Genomic DNA, 15,000 nt, shown 5'->3' on the forward strand with positions numbered 1-15,000 from the left:
GAGAGAGAGAGAGAGAGAGAGAGAGAGAGAGAGAGAGAGAGAGAGAGAGAGAGAGAGAGAGAGAGAGAGAGAGAGAGGGGGGGGGGGAGAAAGAAAGAAAGAAAGAGAGAGAGAACTAGAGAGAGAGAGAAAAAGAGAGAAAGAGGGAGATATAATGAAAGAGAAAGAGAAAGAGGTGGGGGTGGTGAGTAAAAAAAAATGTTAATGATAGGATAATTTAAAAAGAAACAGGAGAAGGGGAAGAAATACGCGTTGTCATGCTCTTCTATATAAGTGTACTTGCAAACTAAAGTGTCGCCTTAAATGTTGATTTTTTGCTGAGATAAAGCGAGATGAGAGAGTCGTTGCTGTAGTTGCCAGTGGACATACCAGTGCTCCAACCACTGGTAAATTTAGCATTGTATTCTATCATGGTAAGTTGTTCATGAATACCGATGCGTTCTTTTTACCATCATAATTGTAGTTACCAGCGTATTTATCATGGTAAGTGCGTTAGTGAATCCGGCCCCTGAAAGCTTAGAGTCCGCGAAGATAAACATTTTAGTATCTGAGCACTAAAGTTTGTTTTTTCCTTTTTTGTTACAATTTAAGAAGGACAACCTAGGTATACAGTAATGACTATGATGATGGCAATGATAACAATAATGGTGTTAATTATGATCATAATAGTGATAATGATAATGATAATGTTGATCATATAGTAATGATAATCATCATAAAGATAAAGATAACAGTAACTATGATAATCTTAACAACAGTGATAATGATGATTTTAGTTTTCGTAATATCAACGACAATAACAATAGTAATGATAATAAAGATAATGAAGATGATGATAATGATCATAACAATAATAATGATGATAAGGATGATAATAATGATGATAATCTTAATCATGATAATGGTGAAGATGGTGGCAATTATGAAAAAGGTAATATTCAAACCAAAGATAATTATCTTAAAGATTATGGTGATGAGTATGATAATTATGTTAACGATAACAATGATAAAAAAGAATAATTAGCATGAAATAGCTGATGATTTTACAAAAACACAAAATATGAAAAAGATGAACTTTCTTTGAATAACCTTGCTTTTGTATAGAAGCGATGCTAAATATAAATCTATGTCATATATATTTCGGAATTACAAAATATGCAATGTTACTGATCAACAAATCCAAACAAATAGCCTAATATATCCTACATGGACTCAAGAAAAGGTAGCAAAATGCATCTAATAAAGATTAATCTTTTATTATATGAAGCCCCAAATTCCTTTATTCAAAAATTACAGAACAGAAATTAAAAATCAAAAACTTTACAAAAGCCTATTAATATTCTTTACATAAGAACCTGAAATAGAACAAAGTTAGCAATGTATAAATCCCGAATAGATGTATTATATCATCACTTAACAACCCTCCCTTACACCAAGGGTCCCTTCCCCGCCGATCGTGGGTGTCATGGCGGAAGTGACGCTGCGAGGTGAACGGTCAAGCCACCCATTTTCCCAGCAGCTTGGACAGAAGAGCGCCATTTTCCCGTCTTTCTCATTGAAATCCGAGAGTTCCCGTGAGAATTCAACTGTAGGTGTGATTTTCGCGGGGAAATTGTGCGCGAGAGGAGAGAAAAGAGGAATCGAGTTGAAGCGGGGTCCCTCAAGGTCTCTCAAGCCACGTTTTTACCAAAGCCCTTTTTTTTTCTTTCTCTCTCTCTCTCTCTCTCTTTCTCATTCTCATTTTTCGTCGCTTGGTAGGATTTTCACACTCGCTTGAAGCCGGGTTTGTTGATTTTCTGAAGGGATCTGGTGTGATTGAGGTGTTGGAGGGGCCCAGAGTGAGAAATAACCGTGCTCGCCCGAGAAGACAATGGAGTTGAGGTCGCGTCAGGAATTTAATTCATTTCTCTAAGTTAACATCTCGGCCGATCTGCGTACGGGCTCGTTCGAGTTTGGATTTGTTCTAGGGGTGGTTTCTATGTTTTTCTTTCAGATTTGGGGTCATAGATTACTAGATTTTGGTATATTTTAGGATTTGGCATCAACACATTTCTAAGCATTTCCTTTGTTCTTTGGTCCAGCTTATTTTCATGTTTTTTTTCTAGAGGTATACTATGCTTGTAAGAATTCTTTTAAGTTGTATGTAATCATTGTCTTTAGTTCTAGAATTCAGTTTTTTTTTTCCATGATTTCAATTATTTTCGCTACTGGAGGGTTCAACCTTAATGTGGATTCGGGGATTTTGTCCAAAAATTGCATTTATTAACAAGATTTCAACTTTATTTTCTTATGACTACTCTTACTCATTTTGATATCTAGCAATTATAGACCTTGGAAAGCCGTCATTGACTAAGATCAGATTATCACGGCATTTGATATATTTTTTCCCGTGAGAGTCGATAGGTGAGAGTCTGGTACATGTGGATTTCCGATTCATGACTAGACTCTTACTCATCTGCTTCTGCGGGACAAAGTCTTCGGAAATGGGTCTTGCACCGAGATATGAAGGAGATTTTTTATTTTTATTTTCATTTTTATTTTATTTTTTATATTTTTTTCCTCCAAAGATTAGACATGGACTAGAGTAGCATTGAAAATTCAAGAGTAATATAAATTGTGGTTCATTTTTAAAAATTGAAATATGGTCTTAAAAGTAGTTGTGAAGGTAAATTTGTCCTTTACTGTCGCAAAATTCGGGAAACAATGATTTAAAAATGTATGTGTTAGATGTAGTCTTTAGAAATGATAAAGGATTATTTTAAGTTTTACCCGAACGCTTTTACCCTTGTGTGAGGATGTAAGCCTATATTGTATGCACTTTTGAACAAAATAAATGTTTCCAAAATTATACCCCTTTGATTTAACCCCTATATTATCCATATTGTTTCAAATGTAAAAAAGAAAAATATTGCTTTTTTTTTATGTATATAAATATTATTAATACTACTATCCACCTTTTAAATAGTGGATAAAGTTGTGTATTTTATTCAGAATATTTATTAATATATTTGGAAAATCAGAAGCCTTTATGAGAAGCAAGGATTTAAAATAAATAGCAAGGATAACCTTCTAACACTAGTTTAATTCTAGTTGATTGGGAAATATCAAGGTTTTCCAAATTAACTTCGCAAAAGACTTTGGTACCTTTTTTACAAGTTTTCACAGATTTGTTATACGATTTTTATTTAATATTGATTTTTAAGACTGATAAAGCCTATTTCTGCCAATCTGCAAGTAATGTTTAGTCTAGGACTTTTTACCTCACCTCTTGCTAACTGGCACTTTTACTTGAACATAATTTTTTTATGGTTGATGAGCTATTTGACAAGGATATTTATATTTTTGTGTGCAATTTGCAAATTTCTCATTGGCATTCAAATCTTAAACCTGCTATTCAACACAAGTTACAGGGGAGTTTGCCTTGTGAATTGATTGATATTTGTTCACATATAAGAGTCCTACTTTTGATCATGGTTGCTTATTAACTTATGGGGGGGGTGGGGGGAATATATAATATATATAATATATGTATACATAGTGCACATTCATTAATACACACAAATCCTAAGTACAGGAGTATCTCAAGTTAAAACCTGTTAAAATGAAAAGTGGATTGTGTCTTGAGAATCTGTAGTACCCTGATATAAAGGAGGAGTTGAGCCATTTTGAGCTTCAACTTGTTTTTAAACTAATTGCAATTGTTTTTCAATATGTTGGTATGCAGTTTGAGTTTATACAACCCTCTTAAAAATACCAGTTGTTCATTGTGTGTGTGTGTGTGGGGAGGGGGGGGGGGAGAAAATCCTATGCTTATTTTTAAACTATATTAAAAAATGTCTTAAGTGAAATATTCTACACAAAGATATCAGAATAATATCAATTGACAGTATCTCTCGCAAGAGGATAAACTATGTAAACCAATGTTAATTTTTGCGTTGAAGACAGATTTGATTTGAAATAGCTGGTAATTTCAACATCTGCTTTAAGTGACAATTGGAGTTCAAAAAACTATTATTATATCCAAAATTAGGGATATTTACACAAGTACTTAATATTGAAAATGGGTATAAAAAAGGCACCCCTATTATTTTCAAGATGAGTACACAGTACACAAAAAAACAAACCATTAGATATAAATTTTATTTGGGAAATGCTCCTAACAAACATTGTTTACATATTTACAGAAAGACACATTGCAAGCCATGTCCACACAACAGGCAGAGTCCATGCAAACACTTGACTGCAGAGTATTAACCCTGGCGGTTATCAGGTGGCGGGCTTTGGTGACTATGGGGCACACTTGTTTTGTGCTCATATACGAGACCAAGCAATGGGTACTGCAATGATTTTTAAGTGGGTTACCCCCCCTATGCTGTCAATTCTATGCCTGCCTGGCTGCCACCCACTTAAATAAGTGAAACAAACCTAATTTTTAGCCACATGCACTGCTCTTTGTGTGGACACAGCTCATTATATCACAGGAGACTCTAAAAGTATTTCTAACTTCTCATTCCTTCATTCCTTCATTCCTTCATTCTTACCCAATTCTCTTTTTCCTCTTTTGTTGCCTTTATTTCCTGTTTTCTTTATTTCTTTCTCTGCACCATATTAATACTTCTTTTGACTTTCACATTTTACTTTTTGTTTTCTATTACCTAATTCTCTTGATCTTAGCACAGTACATAGGGCCGAAGTTGCTTAGCAGGGAAGGCAAGATGAGCTGGCCGTAACGCAGGCCGAGGTTGCCACCAAATCTGTACAAGAAGCTTAGTGGGCGGACAGCTTGGCTCATGTCACTGAGGATAATTAAAATGATTAATACTTAATTACAATATTGAAGTGATCAATACATAGTACTATAATTCAAGTAAGTAAATAAAGTATTCAAATATTACATGACTGATTCATACAATAACAATAATAAAAAATTAAATATATTCAAGTCAGCCCTTTGACATTTGTGTTGGTTATGTCCCTAAATTCCTCCCGAATGTTAAAAATTAACATGAAAATTTGAGAAAATTGACAAATATAATTTTGATTAGATAGTTATAACTAAAAATAAGAAAGAAGACATATACAAGGGTGCTTGGGTTCTTTGAGTGAGCGAGTGAGTGTGAAAGCCAGTGTGAGTGTGAGAGAGACAGAGAATGAATCAACACTGAAATTTTAAGAATATTTGAAAAGGTACCCTTGTAAATATCAATAATATGAAAGCTAATACTTACACAACTGAACATTCAATGGTAGTCTCTTGCCATATTCTAGAAAGTGCCAAATGTACTACACCATCATTTTGTAATGGTGAGAGGGTACAGGTGGAGTAAACTACAGTCCCACCTGGACGAAGAGCCTGTAATGCTGATCTGTAGTTTGATACAGAATAGGGGATCAGATGAAGCTTGCCATATTTTTGCTGGTGTAACAACTAAGATTTTATTGAAACTTTTGATTTATAATAATATTAACTTATAACACTGGAGATGTGCTTTCCACTGTTTTTTCTCATGTGCTTAGTCACCAAGGAATCAATCCAATGGCCAATTTGTTTACTTTATCTTCAATTTTCCATAAAATAAAATACTACCATAATAATATTATTATTATTATTATTATACTGTTAACAATAATAATAACTAATATGATTATCCCCCCCAAAAAAAAGTTTAAAGCTTGGGGTAAGCAGGTAGGGTCATGTAGACCTGCTAAATAACCTCTTTGTGACTAAGTACTTGTGGAACATGAAGAGGTGCTTTAACATTCATATTTATGTAGAAAATTAAATATAATGTACTTCACACATATACAAATGTAAATAAAAAACAAGTCATAGAAACTAACACAATGCACAAAACAGAATCACCAACTTACACAAGCAATTGGCTCTGAAGTTCTGGCAGTTTTAATCTCTCCTTTGTTCTGCTTGTCTTGAATAGACTGTTATCATCATCCATGAGGGAATGCCTGTCTGTCAAACACGGCACATCTACTAAGATCTTATCGTACTCTTCTGCTTCTCCTAATCTGCACCCATCATTCTGGAATTACTTTATTTTGACTCTTCACATCATAAAAGAAGTATGGTAAAATGATGACCATCTAAGGTCTTACTCTGAAGCAATAGTATAAGAAATATATGTATCCTGTTACTACAATCTATTACAAAAATATATATATATATTTTACTACAATATATTACAAATAAATACATTCTTTTACTACAATATATTACAAATATATGTATCCTCTTACTACAATATATTACAATCAAGAACGTAAGGGCATACCTGAGTCACGACCGTCAAATTCTCAATAGTTGACATGCCTTTAGGAACAAACTGTTTCAAGATACTTCTGATTCTTTTAACTCGGCCTTCTGACACATCATTACTGACCAACAGTCCTGAAATAATCTCTGGTTAGTCTTTTTGGTTACACTGCTTTAGTTCTGCTCTCTTTGGGTTGAAAATAGATTTTCTTGAGGTAGCAGGTAAAACAAAAACAAGCTCCTTGGAGGTAGAAAGACAGTCACCTAAAACATGTTTGGAGTAAATTGCATTCAAAGTTTAACTATTGGTGCCACACAGTTCTTGAGATGTTATGCATGTCCTTGTGATCATTATATTGCCAAATAGATGCCAAATGTTAGGAAAAAATGTTGCATTTGGGAAAAAATAAATATATAAATGAATTGGTAATATAGCCTCTTCACCTCCAGGCACCCTATATATGAATCTTACCCCTCTATTACAAGTATTTTATGTACTCTAATACTCTCCTATTATAAAGGGAATTATGATGCTCAACAACTCCCACATTCTATCTTTCTTTTTATTCTCTACTCTTACCCATTGTCTCCTTGTTCTCTCTATCACTCCCACATTTCTCTCCCTATTCCTCTAGCTGTACCCATCACTCATACCAGCAACTGCACAAACATCTAAACAAAACAAAAAATACACACAAAAAAAAAATTATATAAACACCTGGCATAAGTGTCTGAAGAACCAACAGTGACTTTCCCCCCGGAGCGGCACACATATCGAGGACCCGGTCACCTGGCTTCACGTCCAAAGCCAGGACTGGCAGCAGAGAAGCCCCGTCCATTGCATAATGGTCCAAGACTCTCAGCTGGGGATCAAACCTGGGCTGAAAAGTTGTGATGAGATAAGGTGATTCCCTTTTTTGTTAAATCTAAAAAATCTTATCAAAATATTTTTTTTTCCTATTATTTCCTATTTTTATATCTTTTTTTGTAATGTGGTTCCTTAGTTACCTATTCTTCAACATTATTATCAATATTTTTTGTGGAAAATGCAGAGGAAGAAGAAAGTGGCAGAAAAGAAAAAATGGAGGGAGGGAGGGAGGGAGGGAGGGGAGACAAACAGTCAAAATAAACCACAAGAGCATAAATTTTACAATCCTGCATCTCCATACAAACAGCACAACTACTTCACTCACCTGAGGAAAATCTGAGATGTTTCCCTTCTCAAAAGCAAATATCTTCAGCATTTTGGGCAAATCAATTGGTTCTTCTTGCTTTACGACTGTGACACCTATATCCTGATCGCCCTGGCTAGCATCTGGGAAAACGTCAGCTTCTTCCATCCAGTTCTCCAAGCCCTACGAAAGAATTAATAGATAAAGCATACAAAAATAAACATTCATATTCAAAAAGTTATGGAAATGTTGGTAATATGATGGCTCTTACACATTTTTTGTAGAATGCAAACTGAAAAGGGTGAGGAGAGGTTATACAATACTGAAAATGGGGAATGGTCAAGGGAGAGAGGGATGGATGGAAGGAGGGGGAGGGAGGGAGGGAGAGAGAGAGAGAGAGAGAGAGAGAGAGAGAGAGAGAGAGAGAGAGAGAGAGAGAGAGGAGAGAGAGAGGGAGAGAGGAGGAGGGAGAGGAGGGAGGGAGGGAGGGAGGAGAGAGGGGGAGAGAGAGCGAGGAGAGGGGAGAGAGGAGAGAGAGAGAAGAGGAGAAGAGAGAGGAGGAGGGAGGGAGGAGGGGGGAGGGAGGGAGGGAGGGAGAGAGGAGAGGGAGGAGGAGGAGAGAGAGGAGGGAGGGAGGGAGAGGGGAGGGAGGGAGGAGAGGAGGAGAGAGGAAGGAGAGAGGAGAGAGGGAGAGGGGAGAGAGAGAGAGAGGAGGGGAGGGGAGAGAGAGAGAGAGGCGAGAGAGAGGGAGGGAGAGGGAGAGGGAAGAGAGGGAAGAGAGGGAGGAGAGGGAGAGGGAGAGGGAGAGGGAGAGGGAGAAGGAGAGGGAGAGGGGAGGGAGAGGGGAGGAGGGAGGGAAGAGAGAGAGAGGGGAGAGAGAGAGAGTGGAGGGAAGGAAGAGAGAGAGAGAGAGAGAGAGAGGAGAGAGGAGAGAGAGAGAGGAGAGAGGAGGAGGGGGAGAGAGGGAGAGAGAGGAGAGGGAGAGGGAGGGAGAGGGAGGGAGAGAGAGAGGGAGGAGGGGAGAGGGGGGAGAGGGAGAGGGAGAGAGGAGGAGGGGAGAGGGGAGAGAGAGAGAGAGAGAGAGAGAGAGAGAGAGAGAGAGAGAGAGAGAGAGAGAGAGAGAGGGAGAGACCTACCTTTAATCTAGTAGCAGGAACATAGTCCATCATCAGGCTACTCCCTCCAGTTTCTGAAGGCGCTATCACTCGACTTGCTATATCAACCTCAAGCCCAGTTGTATCTACATTCTGGGCTGCTGCGCGTAGTCTGTACTCCTCTGGGTAGCGTCCTTCTGGCTCCAGCCTAGCCCTTGCTGCAAGCTCATCGTCATCAAGCTGTGGTGATTTTACCAATAATTAAGACCTTTACCCAATGTACAGGAAAATCTCATGTGTGTCCTACCCATTTGTGCTAGTTTTCTATTGCTAAACCTTGTGTATTTGTGAAGGAATGAAGATTTCAAGTAATTCAAATTTTTGGATGCGATTACGTAAAAGGGTCTGTCACAGGGGAGTGATGATGGTAGTGGGAGGGGGAAGTTGAAAAAATATAAAAAGAACCATGTCTCACAGTTTTTCTTTTTCTTGATTTTTAAGTATCAGTATTGTGCAGTTCTTCATACTATTCCCCTCCCCTAAACTGGGAGCAACACCCCACCAAAAACATGATTTTTCTATACACAGCCCACCTGTATTGGCAGGTTTATTTACCCTTAAATATGAGATGAAAAAGATATCAATACACCACAATAAAATGCCTAGAAAACGTTACTCTTCCTCCAGGTGCCACATATATATCATGCATCTACGTAAGAAACATGTTTTGGTCCTTTTATCTATTTGCTTTTTCATATCCACACTTTTTCTTTAATTCCTATACATAAATGCACAGATGTATAAAAGCATGCCTCTCCCTGCCCGCGTACCTCAACTAGCGATGGTCTCACGGAGTTTGATCTCACTGACGTTTCATCTGTGTCTTCGTCTCGGTCTTCGGAGGTTGCTTGGCTCTGTTCTCGTCTCTGTCTCATTCTCTCCCTTATGGCCGAATACTTTTCTCTGATGTCCCAGGCGCCTAGGTTCTGTGTGTTAAATGTCTATATCAATATGTAAAATTTCATGGCTATATAGATCTGTAGGTAAAGTTTCACATTTATCCTATTGTACAATTCAAATTTAATGTTTCCATGTATGTATATATAAAATTTCTGTTTCTGTCAGTCAATATGTAATGCATTATTAAATCAATTTCTTTGTTAAATTTCACTATACCAATTTCTTTAATAAACTCCATTGAACAAATGCCTTTCATAAATTCCATTATATTTCACTGTTAAAAGTTCATAATCACATAAACTATGCATGCAAGCTCTGACCTTGTATGATACTATAATCAAATATTATGAATATGTAACTCAATATCACAACCAAAAGTAATAACAAGAATCACAGCATAAAATATTCTTTAATCTATCTGTATTCTTATAAGCAATATCCATATAGTTATGAAGACTGATTATGACGCGACCTGAACTGACCTGAAACCTCTCAATCGTCTCGTCATAACTGGCGAAGTTATTGAGCACAGCCACGTATTTTGGCTTGGAGAGGAGAGCCAGCCTAATCGAGGGCCAGCGGGTGCCGTACACAGGTGCATAGGCAATGTCGAAGTACTCCAATGCCCTCTGGGAGTTTGTCACCTTCGGCTCTCGACTCTGGGGGTGAAAAGGGTCATTAGCATCTCTCAATTAACTTAGGATTAATTTGTTTGCATTATCTATTGATCAATCTCTTTACAATACTCTTGAGGAATGGAGATGGTTAAAGACTACAAGACAGCTACCGGTAATCTCCGCATGTTCTGGCCGTTGGTGCCCCGACAAAGGGCAAAAAGCACGAGATAGAGACTTGTTGCCCTTTTCTGGAGCACCGAAAACATTGAGGGTAACTTGCGAATAGTTCTAGATATATAAGATTTTAAAGAAATACATAAATACAAGATCAGTATTCAACAAACATGAATATGAAATATATATAATCTGCAGTTAAGAAATGCCAGTGCAGGTCTCCAAATGCATCCAAAAAATCTATATAAATATGAATAATTTGGGATTAAGGGAATTCTAGCAATTTTATCTCAGATTTGGCATTTAATGTTCATATAAAATCATATCAAAATCATTAAAAAAAAACGACTTTTAACACTTGTGACATGGGTGAGATTGCCACCAGTTACCCACACAATGAACTATATCCATAAGAACACAGTAATAACTAAATGAGAAGATATACTTAAATTACCTTCTTCTTGTGGCGTTTCAAGATATTAAAAGAGACGGAATTTCTGATTAAAATCTGGTTCCTTGTGGCTGCGAGTCCTATCATGGTGCCCTCCGCTTAACAACTGCGAATTTGAATCCCCTGAGAATAAATGATCATTAAGTGGTTATCTAATAAGTGTTCCTTGAGATTCTGGTTGTTTGTTTGTTTGTTTGTTTGTTTTGCTTGTTTGTGTTTGGGCTTGACTGGAACACATTGTTTAGGGGTAGCACTTTTGCAATGAGCTTATTTTCTTGTGGTGTGGTTTAGATATATGTGGCATACTGGTATGTTTATATGATATAAAGGGCTATCTCACAATCTAACTCGTGAAGTGATGTAGCCAAATAAAAGGTGTCAGTTTCGGCATCAACATCCGTGCATCAAATATAATCATTCGTAAAACCAATCAAATATATACACTATGCAGACAGAAAAGATATATAATGAAATGATAAAACGAATAATACAAACATAAGCTCCACTAATAAAATAAAAGAATCGAAAGGTGCTACACCCGAGTCGTGCAAAACGTAAACATTGTCCACAAGCGAGTGCGGCTCAGCCCCCTGACTCGCTCGTTTTATTTCCCCTTTTTCGACGCAAAAGGAGACTCAAGATGGATAATACCTCTTGGACTGCTCCTCCGGGGGCAGCCCAGCCCATGGGGATTCAATCAACGGCAGGGGCTGTGCCTATTATGAATGACAAAGGTTAGTTAGAGCCGCGACAAGCTGATGAGGATAGTAGGGATTGGGGTGAAATATCTGTTATAATACCGATTTGAAGATTGTTTAAGCCTATTTCTCATACTTAGTTCAAGTTTAATTATTCGAAAAACCTAAATGTTGCCTTTACTAACTGAGTGGTGAAGCAGATATGTTGTATATTTTGTTCAGGTATTCTACATCCTTTATGATACACACAAGTAGAAAGGAAGAGATTTCCAAAATTATGACTTCTGCAAGGTATACAGTGATTTAATGTCCAAAAACCTTTTCAGGCGAGGTGTCTATGAAAAAAGTAAAAGTTCAGCGTTACGTGAGTGGAAAGCGACCAGACTACGCCCCAGCATCATCAGACGAAGAAGAAGAGGAAGATGAGGACTTCACCAGACCCCGAGGCGCAGCTCCTCCCTCTCCCCCCACGCACAAGTCCCTCACAGAGGCCGAGATGGCTGACCCCAGGCTGCGGCGTTTGCTGGCCAACCGACAGAGACCACCCAGTGAGGATGAGTTGGAGGTCGAAATGCCAAGGAGGAGAGTCATTCATCAGGTCGGTTTCATTGTTTGATTTTTTGTTTATATGGAATTCTATTCATTTGGAGATTTTCTATCTCTTTTGGATTATTATTAGATTAAATACTCATGATTTATTGGCAAGCATGATGATAGAATATCTTTGTATCCTGAAGATTGAACTTCTGTGTGTGCTTATAAGATTATATTACTAACTCGGATATTCACAGGAAGATTAATTTGAATTTTGGAACTTTTTTTTGGTATGGATAAAGTGTCATGATAATTATTTCTCCTGCCCACCAGGCAGAAATTGTGGACATGAGCGAAGAAGAGAGAGAAGAGGAAGACCATGAGGAGGAAGACTTGTCTGATGGTATGGCTGATGCGTCTCCCGTTCGGCCTGAAGTGCGCACAAGCCATCGCCTGGCAGAGTCAGACAGTGAATCAGAAGGGGAGGTAGATGAGAGTGAACTGGCTCTGCGTCGCCTCAATCTCCGCCAGCGAGCATTACAGAAGATCCAGCAGGAGGAGGAAGTTAGTGACTTGATTCATTTTTGTTCTACCATTTCACCTTTTGCATAAACAAATGAAATGAAATATAAAAGGATTTTTGTATGCATCAGGTCTGTTGTCACAGTTTGACGGAACCCTCTCTCTCCCTTAGTTACTGGGTAAGGAAGAGGAAGGCAGTGAAGAATCATCAGAGGAAGAGAGCTCAGAGTATTCAGAAGAGACAGACTCAGAGGAGGAAGGTCCGAGACTAAAACCTGTTTTCGTCAGAAGAAAAGACCGAGTCACAATTCACCAAAAGGAACAGGAGCAGGTCAAATTAAAGCAGGTAAGACTGAAAATGTGCAATAAAGACTGAGCATATAAACACAATCCACATCAAAATGAACACAAGCAAACATTTATTTATTTATTTATTGTTTCCTTCTCCACTTCTTCCCTTCCCTTTCATTCTATTTAAGTATAGAGAATTAGGTTTCTAAAGATACATATTTATCCTCCTCCAGCAAGAAGTAGAGACCAGGAAGAGGGTAGAGGAACGGCGCAGAGAAACCCTCCGCATTATCGAACACGAGCATCGCCAGGCAGCCAACATTCGCAATGCCATTGAAAACGGAGATCCTATCGACAACATCAACACAGATGACGAAGCTGATGATGCTGAATATGAACTGTGGAAATTGCGGGAGCTTAGAAGATTAAAGAGGGATAAGGTAATGTGCCACTTTCATATTGTCACTTTCTGAAAGTTCCACGGAATACAAGTATAGGAGTTTCAGAAGAGATAATTGTATGCAGATTTTACTTTTTGAAGGTTACCCAGGGTGCAGTTATGTTTAGAATTCATGATATGTATTTTTTCTTAGCTCTTGGTTTAACATACTTTATATAAATTCCCTTATTTATTCATCAGTATTTTGTCTCTTCTGCCATGTCAAAGTAACAAGTAACTTTTATTAACAGTAGCTTAATAAATGCTACAAATTTTACATGTTCAGGAAATAAATGTGCACGAATAGATGTATATATTTTACACATTCCCCCTCTCATAGGAGGAAAGAGAAGCCTCAGAGAAGGATAGAGAGGAGATCGATAAGCTGAGAAACATGACAGAGGAAGAGAGGCGAATCGAGCTGCGCAACAATCCTAAGGTGAGTGGTTGGTGGATGATAGTGAATAATTGGCAATGCGAATATATTTGAAAAGTAAATGATGGCATCATGATTTGATAGATGTAACATGTAAAAAAATGTTTATGATAGTGTTACTTGTCTTTTTGTCTGCTTATTTATTATTTTTGAAAATTATTTTTATGATTGTAGTAAAAGTTTTAATACTGTTCATTTGATTATTATCTTAATGGTAAAACCAAACAAAACAAAAGGTATAATGGATAGATGATGTAATATATGATAGATAATAAGTTTATGTCTGCTACAAAATGAATCAGAAAGCTCATGTAGGCTTTTCAGCTTGGTTGAACAATAGTAGATTCAGTGAAAATAAAGCAGCACAGGGCAGTAGTGTATCAGATTGTTTATTGAGTTTAGTATCATGTCTTATCTTAAATTGTATCTTGTCTTATTGTAAATTGTTAAGGGTTTTATTGCAGGTTTTCAATGATAATCCAAGTTGGATTTTTCTTAGTCATTTTCTTTGAAAAAAATTATCAGAGATTCAGATTGTTATGTCTCTGGACTCTGTTGGTGGATTCATCTCATTTAAGTGTTATTAGGAAGGAAAAATTGCTGTCTATTGTAAATTTAGCCCCAATGGGTGGTGGAAAACTTTTACATTTATTTGATGGTAAAATTTCAGGATGGAAAGAACTCAGTTCATATTAATAATCAGTGTTCCTTTCCACTGAATGTAGTACTGACTTGGAATGTATTAAAGAATAATACAAAGAGATTTGGAATAAATTTCCATCAGATCCCCTCCTCTGCTTTGCCACTGAACTGTATTTATTTATTTATTATTATTTTTTTTTCAATGCTGTCACACAATTTTTTGAAAACCCACTCTCCCTTCCTTCAGGTCATTACCAACAAGGCTACGAAGGGCAAGTACAAGTTCCTCCAGAAGTACTACCACCGCGGCGCCTTCTTCCTGGACGAAGAAGAGGACGTTTTCAAGAGGGACTTCTCTGGGGCGACACTGGAGGATCACTTCGACAAGACCATTCTGCCGAAGGTGCGGCGTTTTTTAATGTTCGGGTTATTAAATTATTTAATTGTGTTTTTGTGTTATGAGTGTGAGTTGAGTGAGTGTGTTAGTAGTTGAGTGAGCGAGTTAGTTAGTGTGTGTGAGAGAGTTTTTGTTATAGAGAGAGAGTGTGTGTGTGTGTGTGTGTGTGTGTGTGTGTGTGTGTGTGTGTGTGTGTGTGTGTGTGTGTGTGTGTGTGTGATATGTATATGTATGTGTGTATGTATGTGTATGATGTATGTATGTATGTGTGTGTGTGTGTAGTGTGTGAGTACGTGATGTGAGTG

The 15,000-nt window shown here is 37.5% G+C and overlaps 2 protein-coding genes across 2 annotated transcripts in view; one reads left to right on the forward strand and one right to left on the reverse strand.

The window, feature by feature from the left end:
* Nucleotides 1–4,126: 4,126 nt before the first annotated feature.
* Nucleotides 4,127–10,990, reverse strand: l(2)10685 (5-methylcytosine rRNA methyltransferase l(2)10685). Its single transcript, XM_043016367.2, has 10 exons — nucleotides 10,740–10,990; nucleotides 9,977–10,153; nucleotides 9,365–9,520; nucleotides 8,577–8,774; nucleotides 7,462–7,623; nucleotides 6,987–7,149; nucleotides 6,288–6,403; nucleotides 5,872–6,038; nucleotides 5,229–5,366; nucleotides 4,127–4,796 (listed from the first exon to the last, which is right to left on the reverse strand). Exons 1-10 carry the CDS (start codon nucleotides 10,821–10,823, stop codon nucleotides 4,652–4,654), a joined length of 1,506 nt encoding a protein of 501 aa, XP_042872301.2. The 5' UTR covers nucleotides 10,824–10,990; the 3' UTR covers nucleotides 4,127–4,651.
* A 289-nt stretch (nucleotides 10,991–11,279) lies between these two features.
* The window catches only part of Mfap1 (Microfibril-associated protein 1), a 5,176-nt gene continuing 1,455 nt past the window's right edge, over nucleotides 11,280–15,000 (forward strand). Inside the window, exons 1-7 of the mRNA XM_043016373.2 lie at nucleotides 11,280–11,470; nucleotides 11,761–12,032; nucleotides 12,302–12,532; nucleotides 12,663–12,836; nucleotides 13,015–13,221; nucleotides 13,561–13,659; nucleotides 14,546–14,701. Coding sequence (XP_042872307.2) covers nucleotides 11,377–11,470; nucleotides 11,761–12,032; nucleotides 12,302–12,532; nucleotides 12,663–12,836; nucleotides 13,015–13,221; nucleotides 13,561–13,659; nucleotides 14,546–14,701 — 1,233 coding nt within the window. The 5' untranslated portion in view covers nucleotides 11,280–11,376. The remainder of the gene's footprint in view (nucleotides 11,471–11,760; nucleotides 12,033–12,301; nucleotides 12,533–12,662; nucleotides 12,837–13,014; nucleotides 13,222–13,560; nucleotides 13,660–14,545; nucleotides 14,702–15,000) is intronic.

This window comes from Penaeus japonicus, unplaced genomic scaffold (genome assembly GCF_977035675.1).
Source record: "Penaeus japonicus unplaced genomic scaffold, GWHDUDI00000001_assembly GWHDUDI00000013, whole genome shotgun sequence".
NCBI lineage: Eukaryota > Metazoa > Arthropoda > Malacostraca > Decapoda > Penaeidae > Penaeus > Penaeus japonicus.